General features: G+C 42.7%; 1 protein-coding gene across 3 annotated transcripts in view; it reads left to right on the top strand.

The window, feature by feature from the left end:
- The window catches only part of LOC111271960 (A disintegrin and metalloproteinase with thrombospondin motifs 7), a gene marked incomplete at its 3' end in the record, with an annotated part of 65,093 nt that overhangs the window by 24,919 nt on the left and 24,003 nt on the right, over positions 1 to 16,171 (top strand). For all 3 annotated transcript variants that reach the window (XM_086973112.1, XM_086973111.1, XM_022853035.2), the window contains 1 exon segment: positions 1,270 to 1,490. In XM_086973112.1, coding sequence (XP_086829238.1) covers positions 1,270 to 1,490 — 221 coding nt within the window.

Raw genomic sequence — 16,171 nt, 5'->3', positions numbered from 1 at the left:
GTGAGATATTTCTATTGATCTTATTCTAGCTTTAGCTCGTAGTTCATTGGTCAGAATTAGAGAGCTCCAACGTGATAGGCTTGCTCGCCTCCTTTCAGTCTTCCAACCTAAACTGAACTGCGACTGGCCAAGAAAATGATGTTCTCCTTCGTAGTTGCACACCTAAGAAGCCAATGCAATAACAATACCAGTCAAGGAGCGACACATGGATTTCTTCTAGTAGACATACTTGAGAAACTGGTGGGCTTTACATGGAAAGAGGCTTAATTAGACCTCAGTCCCCGTGTAACTTCACTAACATATCTGTGTGCTTGGGCTAATGCGTGTACTCTTGTCGTTGTTGGTGTTTCTATGACTACCTCGAACATTGGTAGCGGCAGCAAAAAATAAATATGGAGATGTAAAATGATCCTTCTATTTCGGTAATCTCAATTTGAAGGATCAGTTAGTCCTAGCGGAAGAGGTATTTAGAACAACAGCTTTTTTTTTTTTTTATTGGATCCTTTATAAGGGCCTGAAAGCCAAGAGCAGCTAGTTAGGTTAGGTTTAGTCAGTACTAGGTTCACAGATCTATTCGACTTACTTAGCTTCTAAAAGTATTCAATTCATTTGTAATGGCTTTCTACATGCAGCAAACTATGTGGTTTTAGGGGGTGGTTGAAAGTGTCTCGTCACGACCGCGTGCAATGGTTTTTGAATGCCACAGCGGCAAAATCGAGCTAGTCTTTACAGAATGACCGTCAAAGCCGCTGTAGTTGATCCCACCATTAGTCGCAGTCTAGGGGCCGGAGGCTGGGCATCTTTGAGCCATTGCGCCAAGACGATTGAACTAGGCAGGTCGCGAAGAGCACGAAAAGAAGACAGGTAAATGTTAATTGAGCTTTTGTCGTTGAAATCCCAGGATTAGCTTTAACTTCAGAAGAGCTCTGGAGTAACCCACAGCTGAATCCTTTTATTTCATTGGGCGGCCATTTAACCAACGGTCTCTTCCTGGATGCCAATGGTAAAATCGGGTTGTTTTCATGGCAGAGCCATGATGTTTGCTTGCTTCCAGTTGCCGGTTAGTTGAAGTGAAAGAGCTTAGCAATTGTGTGAACAGTATCTAGTACGCCTATGCTTTGAGGTGGTACTCTTAGCGCTTCCATATATAATAACGCTATCGTAGTACTTCTACGATGTAGAATTAGCGGGAAATAGCATATGCGGCCTGCTATCCGAATGAACGTACGACATTAACATAACGTTCACTATTTCTGTTTTGGCTTTTAGAACACTTTGAAGCTGGCTACCGGGAACGCATGAAGTATGAACGGCGACTACGTCGCAAAACGTCAGGAGCAGGCATAAGTTCTGGCCCTAGCCGACGACGAAATAAACGAAGTGTAAGCATTGAACGTAACGTTGAGACATTACTCGTCGCTGACCGCACCATGCTCGATTACTATAGCAACGAGGATATTGAAACGTATCTACTCACTGTACTTAACATGGTAAGTAGCCGTGACATATAGTAAAATACAAATTTCATTATGAAATATTCTTTTTTCAGACATACCAAGGCAGGCGAGCTATTGTTTGCGGAAATCGACCTTTTCAGACGTCCACAAAGCACCGATGTATCGTGTCCATTTCGAATTTGTCAAGACAAACTGTTAAGCATTAAAAAAGTAATGCTTCAGATTTGTAGTAACATAATTTCAGAATTTAGCATTAACAAAGATCACACGTTATAACCTTTCAACTAAAATCGTTAGAACGACAACGGTTATTCCAAGAGACGAATTAGAATCATAACTGCCTAAATATGTTATTCCTATACAGAGCTAGTATCATGCAATAAGGGAATGTAATCGACAGGAAATACTAATTATTATGAGGCGTTACACATATTTTTCGCTTATATTAGGCCGCGTAAGTCAACCGTTTCTAACTGATATACAGAGAAGTTATAAGCAATTTTCTCAGGTCTGTAAATAAAAAAAAACTTTCAGTAAACCTGATTGGTTGGTCCAGCGCGGCATATACGCAATGAATTACAGAGATGCGAGTTTAATTTTAGCTTCCAGTCAAGAAGTAGTTGTTTTTCTTTAGAAGAGTTTAGGTTCTGCTAGGAAATACTGCTCTCAATTCTTTGAGAAGATGTCCGTAGCATGCGTGAGTAGCCGGCAGGCCTCCCTCTGACTCTATAAATCCTAATCAGGACTCCTTTCTCTCAGGATTCGGTGGCCAGCCCTCAGGAAGGCATCCAGGGTCGACCGACCGTGCGCAAGGAGAACGCCAGTGGCATTCCATAAAGTGCAATGGCACTAGACTATTGTGAGCCCTTGTGTCTATTGGGTGTTTCGCCCTTGCTCACCACATATTGTTAGAGTCCAGTGAAGTCGGCAACGAGACTCCATCTTAACCATCTATTCTGAAACTGAGAGAAGTTAGATCACCTCAGAACCGGCTGGTTGGCTTTATCCGTATGATCTAATGAAATGGCTACCTGCCAGGTTGGACCAAAGCGTTTTGGACCAATACATTGTGGACCGCGTTCGTCCACTCCGCTGGGTTTACTAGGTACTGCAAATGCAGTGAGCTGCAAACTTCTTTCAATACAACTACTTATAATAAACTTCACTTGATATTTTGTTGCCGTCTTTGCTGCTCCAACAAGCCGTCTGCTTGCGGCATCGAGTATCGTTGGTAGTAACGGGAAAACTAAGATGCCTAATGTTATTATGTCTAGCATATGTTTATGTTTAACAAGCATTGCAGCGGCTCAATATAGACAACGGATCCACACTGTCCAGTTAAAAATATATATTTGCTTTAGGCTGAGAGGCATGCTTCGAGTTACTGTGCTTGAATGTCGGGTGCGCTCGTATGACTGATTTTAAATAAGGAACATCTTTGCCTAAATCCCACAAGGGTACATTGCGTCGTTAAGAGAGAAACGCTTCAACTACTACTACTACTACTACTACTGATGTGCTTCCGGCAATGCGACAGTTCCTTGCGTTTACATAAGTGTTAGGAACAGCCACAACCTGAGACCAGATAGTTGTTTTGCAACGTAAATTATGACGAAACCCATCAAGTTAAGGCGGAGGATTTATCTGCCCAAATATGAAACCTTTGCAGATTGTGACTGTCATTGTAAAGTCTTGCAGGTCCTGCAATATTTTCTTTGAGTATGAGTAGAAATCTGACTTACTAAGGCAAATGATCACATAAGCAGATGTATAGGATTTGATCTTAGTGTTGCAGTTTCATCGTTTATTTTCTAGGGTATTTGACGAAACAGTACAACTACGAAACATAATTAATGCCGGAAGCCACTAGTTGTGTATTACCGACAGCCGTTTTTTTTATCTTCGTCGTATGTTAAACAAGTGAGATCGTGTTGTTTGGCGTCACCAAAAAAAGTAGCTTTGCCGCAGGAAGTTAAATTTGCTAACAAGTGGGTGGACTCTGTAAAAAGAGGGAGGAGAAGGCCAGTGCTACAACATCTAAGTGGAGGCAAACCGCTTTCCAGGATGTAGCTCCGAAGTAACCCTCAGCGTCAGCTGTCGTTCTGCTTTGTTGTTCTAGCTATGCCCAGCCAAGTTGGCTTAGAGACAATGTCTACTCATTTCGAGTTACCACCGTCACCCTATTTTGTGTTTTCCTTCCTTCCTGTAACTCGATATAGGTCTAATAGCCACCTCTCCTCTTCAAGTACGGTAGCCACGAAAACACTGAGCTAACAGATGAAGTGTTTACCACAATCCGTTCCGTTATGACAGGGATGAGAAACCATCGTTTTGTTAAAACAGGATTTGATTAAGACAAGCCGTGTAGTTAGAATAAGAAGCGTTTGTCCACAGTATGTATCGATGTTCGGTGAGTTACAGCCGAAATTAAGCAAAGATTAACGGTTTTAATTAACGGTAGTTAATATGTTATTGTCTTTGTCTTATAAATACATATTCAGAAAATAGGGCTTACTAATCCTTACTAAGAACGGCAAAGCCCTTGTCAAAATGTAACTTAGTTGACATAAAAATCTTGAAGGTTTGATTTCCTTTATAACGACTCTTTGGAATCTTTTCCCTTCAGCAAAGATTACCGGAATGTCCGGTTACGATATAATTGCGTGACTTTTTGCTGCCAGTAAAAGTATTCTAGTAAAGAGCTGGGCGAATCCTTTAAAAATAAAAAAAAATATACACTTTACCACATTAAATAAGGTCTTTCTAACAAACAATGATCTTTATGTCAGTGAACAAAATAGATGAGGCATACGACTAGCTAAATCGTCCCTCACCTAAAATATACCGTTTTATGAAGCACTGCTTTATAAATAAAGAAAATTATATGCGGAGCGTTTGCACGTCGTGCTTCTAGTCCATTTTGGCTGATATCTAATATATTTATGGATTTATGTATTAACAGATTTGGCAAAATGGGGACGTCCAGTTAAGCACAATAATCGTCCTTATATTGATAATATCATAACGGGCTTACTACATTCGCGCAGTTTACCACGGACATACCATTTCTATAAAATCAAAACCAAGGTATGAGTAGTAATTAAGGTAATATCATCCTTGAATTAGTAGAATCTTCTGTAGAAGTTCACACCTATCTATTTATCTATCTACTTTTTAAAATAGTCTCTGTGGGTGTCGTTCGCAAGTTTTCTAGGAGCATGTAAATGTACGTGCCGAAAATGCGTTGTTCGTGCAGCAAATATTAACATGGCGACCCAACATGAGGAGGTACTTAGCTAGACTTCCTGGATAGCTCGCGCAAACGGCTTTGGCCAGCAAAAGTCGTGGTCGGAGCCACAGGAATTGGCGTGTCAAGATCTTTTAACATTCTGCTTGCCAACGATATGCTTCTCTTCTGGACGCCCGACCGTTTCTTTGGCCTGAAGAGCAGCAATTGGGTCTAATTAGAATTCGCTATTTGGCTGTTCTGCTTCCAGTGCTGATGCTGCTGCTACTATAGCCTCCTTTACTGTGGGCTCCCGGCTTCACTACGCCATATCGTAGCAGCGGAACCCTATGTGGCATAATAACAGCATAATTACATGAGTCCTGTGGCAGAATAATCTCATGTTCTGCGGAGAGTGCGAAAAAGATAGACGGTAAGAGAGAACAGCAGATGGAGAGCTTGCCCTGTACCGGCTGTGAAATATTCTCTATTCAGGGCAAAGACGCCGGCATAGCGTCATTTGGGGGTACGAAGAAAGAAAAACTCTGAGGCACATCGTACGGACCGTGATGGTGGATCAGAGAGCGGCCCATGTTTCCCGGAAGGGAATGGCTATCAGACGTACTTGCCTTCTATATAAATCCATTGTGGTTATCGTAGGGAAGCATTTGATATCGGAAATTATGAAATACGAGGTTTTTATGTGCTCTATACGTACGGCTGCCTTTTGTTACACCTATCTCCAATGTGCGATTATGTGTTGGGTTTTTGTTACTGTTAGAACGTGATCTGCTTATTGGTGTATGACTTTCTCACCCATTTTACTGTGTATGATATTACATAATAAAGATGAATTTCATAGCTATCATGAAGTGTAGTTATAAAACAGAAACGTTTTGATCTTATCGCAACCCTTTACGACACAAAACACAGATGGATGCCTTGTGAACAAAATCTAATGGGATATTGTTTTGATACTGAAAAAGCTGGATTATACTTGAAAAATAATATAAACAACGTTTTGAATTGTAGGAAACAACCTGTATCCATCTAAATCTATTAGAGAGCAGTAACAGAGCAATTTATATTCATTTTTCAGGTTCTCTTTGGAACTTAATATTTATATGATCATGTCCCTAATGTCCTATTTCCCAGACGCTGTTATGTCACTCCTAATGGTGGAAAAACAACGCAGTTTTCCCTTTGTAACTTCACTGTTGCGTTGCATGGTACTCGAAGAATCTTACTTACCACATTAATAGCTTCAATTATGGTCAAGCAAATTATATCTACACTCGACATTTTGCACAGTTTTTACCTATTAATCACTTAGAGCAACGGCAGGCGAAGACAGCCCCTGCAATCCTGTTACATGGTCACTAGGATAATTACAGAGTCCTTTCTATAATAATACATGCAGATGTACTAACGCCACATCGGTTTACTGGCATCAAGCCTCGTTCTTCAACTGCAGTCACATTTTTATGGTCGAAACTCCTCCGCCACTGCAAAAGTAATAAAATTGTCTTGGTATTATAGCCCTCTGCGCATTTTCCTTCCTTGCCTAAAATGAAATTTCTTGCCGTCGTCCCTCCTGCACATATATATATATATATATATGTATATATATGATAGACCCGTAAAATTTGTCCCACACGCTTCCTTGCATTGATTGGTTTAAATAATTTCAGTCACTAATGTTATATCCAGCGCAATGTAAACTATATTATCCCCTTGCGGACATTTTGCCCACTTAACTAGTTAATATGGACGGATACGATTGGATAGAGATAAATGCCTAAAGAATCGCTCAACGCACAACTGAAACTCGTTTTTACTCCATTTGCTGTATAAATCAGTTGACATGATTAACCAGATTTCGTACCATGTTCATACGGGATCATCCATTATGGATACAAGAAATTAGTTAGCTCGTCGTAGATCAATCGACGAATATTGAGAAAAAAATCTCTAAGAAAGCACTACTTTAGATAGAAAAAAAAAAAAAATTTTAGTACTTTTTTTTTGCTTGCTGCTCTCAAGAAATCTCTCAGATTATCTTTTAGAGAAAAGTTGTCATTGAAACGTTTACCATATCAGCTGTTTTTTTTTCTGTCAGCTGTCAATTTTTAACTTCACATTTATTAGAATTTCGGCTAGAAGACCATTCGATATCGGAATAGATTTTTACTCCATTGCACATGCGGTTTTTCGCCATTTTTACAATGAAGTATCTATTGGACATTTATAGCATTGTCAAGATTGCCAGATGGTTCCCTAGGAACGCTAAAACATGTCTAAAAAATTCCGAGCAAAAGAAAAACAAAAAAAAAAAAAAGGCTATTTTAACAACGGACTCTACGGTTAAAAGGTTTGCTTCGCGCTACATAGTAAAACATGAATTATGGTTCGGTTATAGATCTGCAGCAGCTTTGTCATCGTGATCCAGTGATCAGTCTTTTAGCTACATTCATACCGTTACAGTCATCCTGCTATACGTATCTTGTTCTCCCATTGAAGTACTCTAGTAATTTTGTTCTATTAGCCTTTTATAATATTTGCTTCATTTTACAACATTGGTCAGTAATTATAAGCCAATTCTGCGACAATCACCAGATTATAATAGAAAAATCGAAATTCTTTTGTCTAATTCAACGATACACTTTTTTTGTAAAAGAAAAAATAGTCTTTCTAATGTAAGCCCTTCTAACATGCAAATAGCTTCTGGCCTATTATCATTCAGATCACCAAACATAGTCAGTTTGTTTACACTAACAATACAGCCTAAGCGGAAAAATAGTATTTATTCATTCATTCATTCATACCCGAGAATTAAGCTCTAACGATCCACAAAAACTTAGCCTAACGGGAGCACCTTAAGGGATATCTGAAGTGGGATGGACCCGCTACCGAAGATATATCTATAAGTGAGCACGGAACTCCACCAGGTGTTGCTACTGGCTACTGAACGCTATTACTCTTTGCTGTCCAAACACAACGGCCACCTCGGCTCGTTTCAGTTTGACAACGACTTTACACTCTCATGCTCACTGGCTCATTGATAAACCTTATGAAGCGTGTCAACGATAACTGTGCCCCAAATTTCAATTCACCCATTCGACCAGTCACTTTTAGGTACAAGTGCACTGCTTGAGGGTAAGGGTCCCTGACCTTCGCATAATACGATGTACGCAAAAACCGAACGTGCATTGTGACGGATGGCACGTCCCTGTTCAGTTGTGGCTAAACCTGCCGACACGAAAGGATGCCCCGACTCAAACCAGTCTAATTCGAAGCGCTCATCGTGACAATGAACGACTATCCTTGACCGACACAGCAAATTTCTGTATATGGACAAATGAGAAAAATTCACGTCCTGTGGAGCTAATGGTCTGGTCCTTTCCAATCCAATAGTCCTTAATATTTCAATAATTACGATGCAGCTGCTTCTGCGCGGTTATCGTAGAACCGACAGTCACTTGTGGAACCAAATTAAGGGAAAACGCGTTTTTGTTTTCCGGCTAATGCGGTTAACAAACAAAATTGTCGTTACACTTTTGTTAGTTAGGCGTACTTTTGGAGTACTTTCCTCTACTTCCATTCCGCAAAAATGACGATAAGTTCCACTAAGCTAGCTTACGTGACGTCACAACACCGATGAAGCTTTCTCTATCGTGTGATGATAATACGTATGGCGCGGTTGTTAGTTGTAGATAATAGAAAAAAGCGAAAAAATAACATATCGGCAACCCGCTTTTACTATAGCAACGATACATAGGAATGAAATAACTAACGTAACCATCATTTGCTGCCACCCGCACATTACCGTTATTGGTAATTCCCGTTCAATGACAGTATAGAACGCCGAAGAAAGGATGTGCAATTTTATTGGGAAGCGGGTGAGAGCGTCATAAGCGAAGAATAGTGAACAGTATGAATGACCTGTTTGTCGATCGAAACATCCTATTACCATTATCCCTTGCTGAAAATCTTGGCCATAGCGCTGTGAAGATTATTTTTAGTAACATACATATATAGCACCCATTGAAGAAACGAAGAATGGAAAAAGGAATGAATAAGTTATACGAAGGAAATAGGCAGCTTGCACATTTTGTGTAACACCCTTGCTTCGCAAACGTACCATGACCAGTTTAGCAGAACGAATTAAAATCTATAGGGTGTCACTCATAACATCTCCTTGAGAAAAGGCTTTTGACATTGTTGTGATAGTCTAAACCTTAGCTTCCTTTTTCACTCCCCCTCTATCTAGTTTTCTTTAAGAATGCATGAAAGGTAGCTTCTTATTCTCGAATAAGACGTCTCATCTATTCTACTGATTATTTTTTAACCCTCCTCTTTTCCTTTCCTCTCGTCGTCTGCGTTTCTTTACAAAATAGATATCGTAGGCTTCCAATAGGTATGCGCCGTCTACTATTCGTGTACATAATACCGCATTCGCTTATTTGAAAAAGCGGGAAGCGTCTGGGTTAGCTCATCCATGCCCAAAAAGCAGTTTATCGTAGAAGGTCACTTTCATTTGCAGCAGCCACGCGTCAGTTCTTGTCGTCGCGACTTGCTCTCCCAAAATGTTTCCTGGCTGAACAGTAACCTTTTCAGCTTACGGGGAAACATACGGTTGTTCAGATGTACCATAACGCTGGCTATACGGTTGCTATAAATAGCCTGTAGCGGACTGGCGGTGGCTATTTCTGATGCTGGTTCTGTTGCCGGGAGACGGCATCAAGTAACTGCTGCATATATGCTCATCAACGCGATTTTTGAGTCTTCCTGTTCTCGCTGCCTTTGATGCAGTTTTGGTTTATCGTGTCTGTACCGTCTATCAGTCACCGTTGTCTTTGCCTTCTTTTCTGTCTACATGAAGCTTCCTCTTTACGTTAGTTCGTGACTCCTATTACCGTTCGATGCTGTATGTTCTACGGAATGGCAGGACTTTGACGCGGCATTTTTCGTGGATCGCTTTCTCGTTCATTTCATCCAAGTCAAGAAAACGAAGCGACGCGCAAAATGTCCAGGCAGAGGAATGGAAGAAAAAAATTGTCGCCCGACGATATCTGTCAGGCACTGTTCCTAATTTTACGTGAAAGACGCGCAAATTCAGCGGTTTTGGTCTGTTCCTCGCTGATGCTACCTCTGCTAATACGAGGACGCCGGAAGTACAGGCCAGGTCCCGTCCTTTCAAAGGCCTTGTTCCAAAACTGGCATAGGCTGTTCTTCGCACTGCCAATACAACTAGTGCCTCCGTCACTGGGCTGGGACGTAAATAGTTTCAGGATGACATCGTCGTCCGCGTTTTCGGACAAGTGATGTAACGCGAACTATGAACGAGCAGAAGCGTTTAGGCCAAAATGATGATGGCGCCGGTGGACCTGACGGAGCCGTAAGTTTCTAAGCAGGAACCATAGTGCCTTCCAGGATTTTACGGGAAAGCTCTTCCTTCGTTCGAATTTTTCTTCTTTTTCGTTCGTTCTTTTCAGTTCTTAGCTTTTGAGGAACAGTTTATCTGTACCGGCCTGCTACCATCGGTTATTTTATTTATCGAAGGCAACGTCGTCATTGTCGTTCATATTGTTGATCCATACTCCCTTTCATATCTTCTGTTCGACAATCTAACAAACTATGAAGAGAGTACACTGAGATAACGAAAGAAAATATAAATCAATGATACTTGTGGTGAATAAATCAATATAGTGAAAACTTGCGGCTACGATAAAGCGAATACTGGAAGAAACAGAAGAGACCACCAGGCCACGAGAGACTGTGTGCCATGATGATGTGTGCCAGACTATAAGGAGGCTGCATGTAGACACAAGCTCGCAGACGAAGCAGCGACTATTAAAAAAATTATCGAGCGGCGAATGATGCCACTTTCTGCACTCATATGCTGAGAGGACTCAACTTCCTCAAAAACCTCGATGCAATGAAATGCAAAAAGGAGGCATCGTCTACATTGCATCATTGATCTAAACAACAAGGCAAGGCATGCCTTATGACGAGCTACGATCCAGCTACTGTAGCCGAGTTGGGCGTCGTCCCAAGTTGTACTTTGTGTAAGCACCCCGGAGCTAGCCATGGCATATCTACATAGGCCTTTCAGTTTTGCGCTTCCATGACTACGAATAATTTAACCGATGAATAGATCCTTTTGCCTTTTAGGAAAGATAATATATTATCACGCAAAAGGACCTCAGAGGAAAAAGACGTCAAAAGACGAAGTGCTAATTTAGAATGCAAATAACCTAATTCCGAATAGCATACGATATAACGTTGAAATCCATGCTCTATTTAATTATGAACGTATATCTGCACGTTGGACCTCCTTGAACAACGGTCCAGAAACAAACAAAGGAGAAAACAGGACTCCTCGTGCTTGTTTTTACTTCTCGTTTTTCCGTTGTGACAGTCCAGCTTCGTTTCTTTCACGAAGTTTCTTCACCCAGACCGGCCAACCAAAACACTTTCCACCTTCTATAGCCAGCACAGAAAGTAATCCCGCTAGCTTAGCAAGAAGGACCGGAACTTCAATAAAACTAGCGGTTGCGCCTTTACTCAAAAGCTGTCTGTCCTAAACCATGCCGAGCTGAAGTAAGGGACGCCTAACCGATGATACAAAAACGGCATGTTAGCTTTCGGAAGTAGCTGAGGCTTGAGGTGCTTACGCCGGTAGAAGTAACGGCCGCGGTAGTAGCAGACCGTGCTCGTAGAAGTGGAATTTGCCAGAGTCTAACGCCATTCGCTACCTGCAACCACTAACGAACCATTATGGGGCAGACGGCAGTGCCTATCGAGCCCTACCGCATTCCCTTTTCCGCCTGTTTCATGCATGGGACCCGTTAGAGCAAGTTGCAGACCAGGAGTCGACTTTGGATTGACGACCACCCAGCCGTTCGTGCATAGTTACACGCCCTGGGCTCGAAGCGTAAACTCGTTAACTTTTCGGTGTCGGTGTTAGCAGCGTCCGTTACCAGAGTGGCCGCAAGCCAGTGGAACTATAGGAAAGCTTGATGGAATCTACCCTATTCGAGCACTAAGGAGCGTAGCACATTTAAACTCCGCTTAAGTAGGACGGACGAAGAGAGTGAGACCGGAATGCTGCATAGCGAACGGATTGAGCGTCTTTTCGCCTCCTTTGACGATGGCGAGGGGCAACTCTTGTCGGTAAAATGACAATACTTCGTTTTCTCATATCGAGCTGTTCTCGTCAGGACCAGAACGCGCAGATAGGAAGGAAGCCAGCACTGCCATAGCCGGAACTGCTATCAGGAGGGAGCAGGGACCTTCTGGTACTTCCTAGTTGTTTTCATTCTTCTACTATTGCTAGCGCTACTAGAGCTACAACTGAGACTAATATAACTTTTAAAATTAGCGCGACTGCATGATCCTCCGATCGTCTATACAATACATAAACAGAATATTGGCACTTTTTCTGATGCTGTTCAGTATGCTTTCGATGACTCACGATCGAAGCACTGCTTGAGAAAAACGGCGTTGATGGATGACCAGCCAGCTGCTAATTCTTTCCTTCGGATTGTTTCTCTTCTTCTGTTTAAGCTTTCTTTCCCATTTTGCGCATAGCTTTTTTATATTCTCTAATCCTTACAGCCTAAGGTCTGGTTGTAATACAATCATCAAAAGCGGCGTTACGCATCTTCTACCACAGCAGCGCTTTCTCTTTCGTCAACATCAGTCGCTATCCCTCTAACGTAGAACCCCTTTTCTACTCGTCTTTCTAAATACCCCTCCACCCAGACTTCATAGACATTTGCTGCTGATGACGCTTCTGTTATATGTTCTGACAGCCTTTATTCCACTACCATCACCTCTAGTACTGTTGCGACTATCTGTAAAGGCCTAGTGCGTCTCCCTTTGTCTTTTCTGCCGTTTATCTCATACTCAAGCTTCATTTTTCGTCTGCTCTTTATTTACCCACTTTTTCATTTACCTCTCTGGTACACCAAATAAAAAGTGGGCAAAGCCAGAGTGAGGGAGAGCTGCATTGTCGACGTTATGCGGCTGGTCAGGCTTGATCGGTAGCTGGTACTTTCCGGCCAATGTACATCCGTCTGTCTTTCTGGGTCACAAGGAATTGCAAGAGAAGAGGTGCTATTTTTAAATAAGTTTCTATCATCAACGGCGCTGGCCGGGGATCGTAGTGGTCGGTTTTTGCCCTCGGTTGTACCCCCAGTACCGCCTCTTCAACAACAGCAATGGCTGCCGCCCTTCCACCCTCTATTCCACAGCTGTCGCCCCGGCCTTCCCAGCATCGCTAGTCACGGGTGCGAGTCGGTGACGTCTTTTTCAACTTTTTTTTTATCATACGCAGCAGCGGCGATGGTGACGGCAAACATGCGAGCCAACAAGAGAGCGAGCAACTTGGGAAACGGCCGGTTCAGCCTTTGAAGCGAAAAAGTTGAGTTGGTTCAAAACACGTACACAATTACGGTCTGTCTGAAAATTAATCGCGCAGCTTCGAAGCACGCGATACGGTAGCGACATGCGCCTTCTTCTATGGCAAATCCGCTATAGAATAATAATACTAGCCGTAATAGGAACAAGAGTACCGCTGATTTTCTCGCTCCTACAGGACCATAAGGAAAAGACCACTAAATCAGAATGTTACTGTTCAAGGCGACGATATTGTGGCTATTTGCGGGAATGCTCAACGTTAGGAAACTAAGTCTGTCACACAGTCCTCAGCTACGATTTAAGTGTTGTTCTGCTGTAAAAAAAAGAAGGATTTAATTGATGCAGGGAATAATGAAACAGGTTCTATTGCTGTTTATTTGGCAATGCTCCCCCCTGCCTCTTTTATCGTCGGCATTGATGACGTGCTTTTCTTCAGTACGTCGGCATGACGAAAAAGTTATCGGAAACACTGTTGAATTCGACTCATTTAAACGCCCACATACCACCAGGAGCACGCTTTCCTATCTCAATTGCGTGAGGTGGTACGAAAGGCGCGTTAAAAGCTCCTGCCTCAATAAGAGCGTGGGCATGGCAATGATTCTGACAGCACCATCATCATCACCATCAGACACCGCGAAAAAGTCGGTTAACAATCGGAATTGAACGGGAGCCACCTTGGACTGCTGTTTTTCTGCTGATTTCTGCTCGCCTTGTGACTATTGCGACCACCTCCACCGATGGCCATCTGCTGTTCCCCCCCCCCGCAATCTAGTCTCCTCCCTTTTTCGACATACCACTGACAATCCACCTGCTATTATTGGCTTCGTCGCAACAGCATTAAGATTAGGCTATCTGTTCGGTCGCTGGCGATCCCCATCGCTCATGTCAAGACCTAAACACTTGTTAATCCCTGCGGTCGCGTACAGAGGGCCTTCTAACCACCAGTTTTTCTAGCGTCAGCACCCCCTAAAAACAACACTGATGGTGGGAAACCGGGCAGTGGGCCACGATCGCACCCTCTACGCGCTTTCGCTCTCCCCTTTATTCTAGCCAGTGCCGCATATTTCCCACGCTTCACTTCGCATATGTATCCGTTCCTTCACTTTATCCATATTTCATACTGACATCATCGCATCATTTTCTCCCCCCAACATCACCTCATATTCACCTTCAGCTTCCAGCCTAGCTTTCTTTTTTCTTCTAACAACACACGTGATGCATACGACAATGCGCTACCTACCCTAGCACATATCTAGCCCCAATCATCATATCACATAACAGCGTCTTTCACAAAGGTTCCGCTAAAAAAGCGACCGCAGCAGCCACAATAGCCCCTGTGCCATCTTGCCCCTCAGTTCCATAATTCGCACTCCGCCGTCTGCACCCATAGTCGATGTTTTTCAATGCCATGAACAGATTCTGTGAGGGTTTCCATGAAAACCATTCCAGTGGTCTCATTTCTCACACTATTCTCTCACACCAAGTTTCAGGAACTGTGGGTTGCTTCGGAGAAGCAACTGTGTGAATGAGACGACGCTGGCCTTGCTAATACAAGTAGGAGAGTGAGAAGATGCTGCTTTTCAGAAAAAAGGCAAGCCTATTTCTGCTACCTGTTGCCCTTATTACACATCTAATGGGAAGCACTCGAATAGTAACAGGGCTGAAAAATGATAATAATGATAGTGAATGGCACAAATCTCTGTCTGCCTATGGTTCCCTCTTTCTCGATGGAAAAATGAGCGCGCGGGCATGCTGCTGTTGGCAGGATTATGGGCCCGTGGAACAAAGTTAGCTTTCAGTCTATTATACATGTTTTTCAGTAAGCACCTTCTTGCACATATATATATATGCATCGACAAAAATCTGTTTTGGCTGACCTTTTTATACACTAATACCATTAATGTTATTAACCTAATATTATTAATTACGACATTGACAACTATAGAATAACAATCTGACTTACTCCCTGCAGCTCCAAGTACTTCGTGGCCATAACGTCCATTCTACGGAGAACGTACAAACTAATTTACATATATATGCCAGACCGGGATATCCACGCACAAGCAGTCTGCTGCTACTACTGCGGAGATAACGGCTGAAATAAGAGACAGTAGGCACCAGTGGGTATTACTATAGGACGTGTAGGACGAAACGAAGGCGACAGTATGTAGACCTTTTTTTTTCTAAAGTAAAGCAATAATCTAAAGAATGCACGCTCGGCCTTCTTTTGATCGAAACTCCGGTTTCTATTGCACAGAACCTACTAGGTTGGACTCGTTCGGAAGAAAGTTAGCATCAGAGCTACTGATCTCCCAGAAGCCGCAAAAGCCGAAAAACATGCCACTGTTTAGGCTTTCGGCCTTCGTTGCTCTCTATTTTATCGTCAAAACAAAACTAGGCGCTGGTCAACACCATAGCAACAGCAGCAAAAGCGGATGCCCACGCAGTGAAAGGAAGCCACTCAAGTGGATACCGATACTGTGTACGGCTCAAGTGATAATGAAAGAGAGGACCAGCTGATGTAGAAGGAGACGCATTTACTTTGCACGGTGACGGTGCTCGGTGCAGTTTTTGCCTTCTTGCCTTGATCGTTTCCAACTCAGAACAGCTCCCCACCAAATGCCTGCTGGCCTTTCTAGGCGCAACTCCCAGAGAGAGCCTTAGTGAGTGCGGTGGCTAGGGCGAATTGAAGCCGACTTAATGGGGTGGTACTCATGAGCAGTAGATTTCCGTGGTACAGTGGTCATCGCTGTACCGATGGCGTTGTCAACACGGCAGAACAAGGAGGTCCTATTCTAGGAGAAAATAAAAACGCTGCAGACGTTTCGCTCTGTTATGATAGTCTATACCTAAAAATGAAGACCTCTTAGTTGTGGTCGGCCAGTTTCGGTATGGGTCGGCACGGCAGTCAGTAAACTGGATGCGTCAATTCATATTGTTCTATGCCGTCGTACAATTTTCGGTTATGGCGGAGAAATGTATTGGCAGCCAGAATCCCGCGTCAGTGTTGAGAACAAAATAAAATCGATAAAAAAAAATGTGAGAAGTTATTCCGACCGTCGTC

This window comes from Varroa jacobsoni, unplaced genomic scaffold, assembly GCF_002532875.2.
Source record: "Varroa jacobsoni isolate VJ856 unplaced genomic scaffold, vjacob_1.0 contig01313, whole genome shotgun sequence".
Classification (NCBI taxonomy): domain Eukaryota; kingdom Metazoa; phylum Arthropoda; class Arachnida; order Mesostigmata; family Varroidae; genus Varroa; species Varroa jacobsoni.
This window is presented reverse-complemented; position numbering and strand designations above follow the sequence as displayed.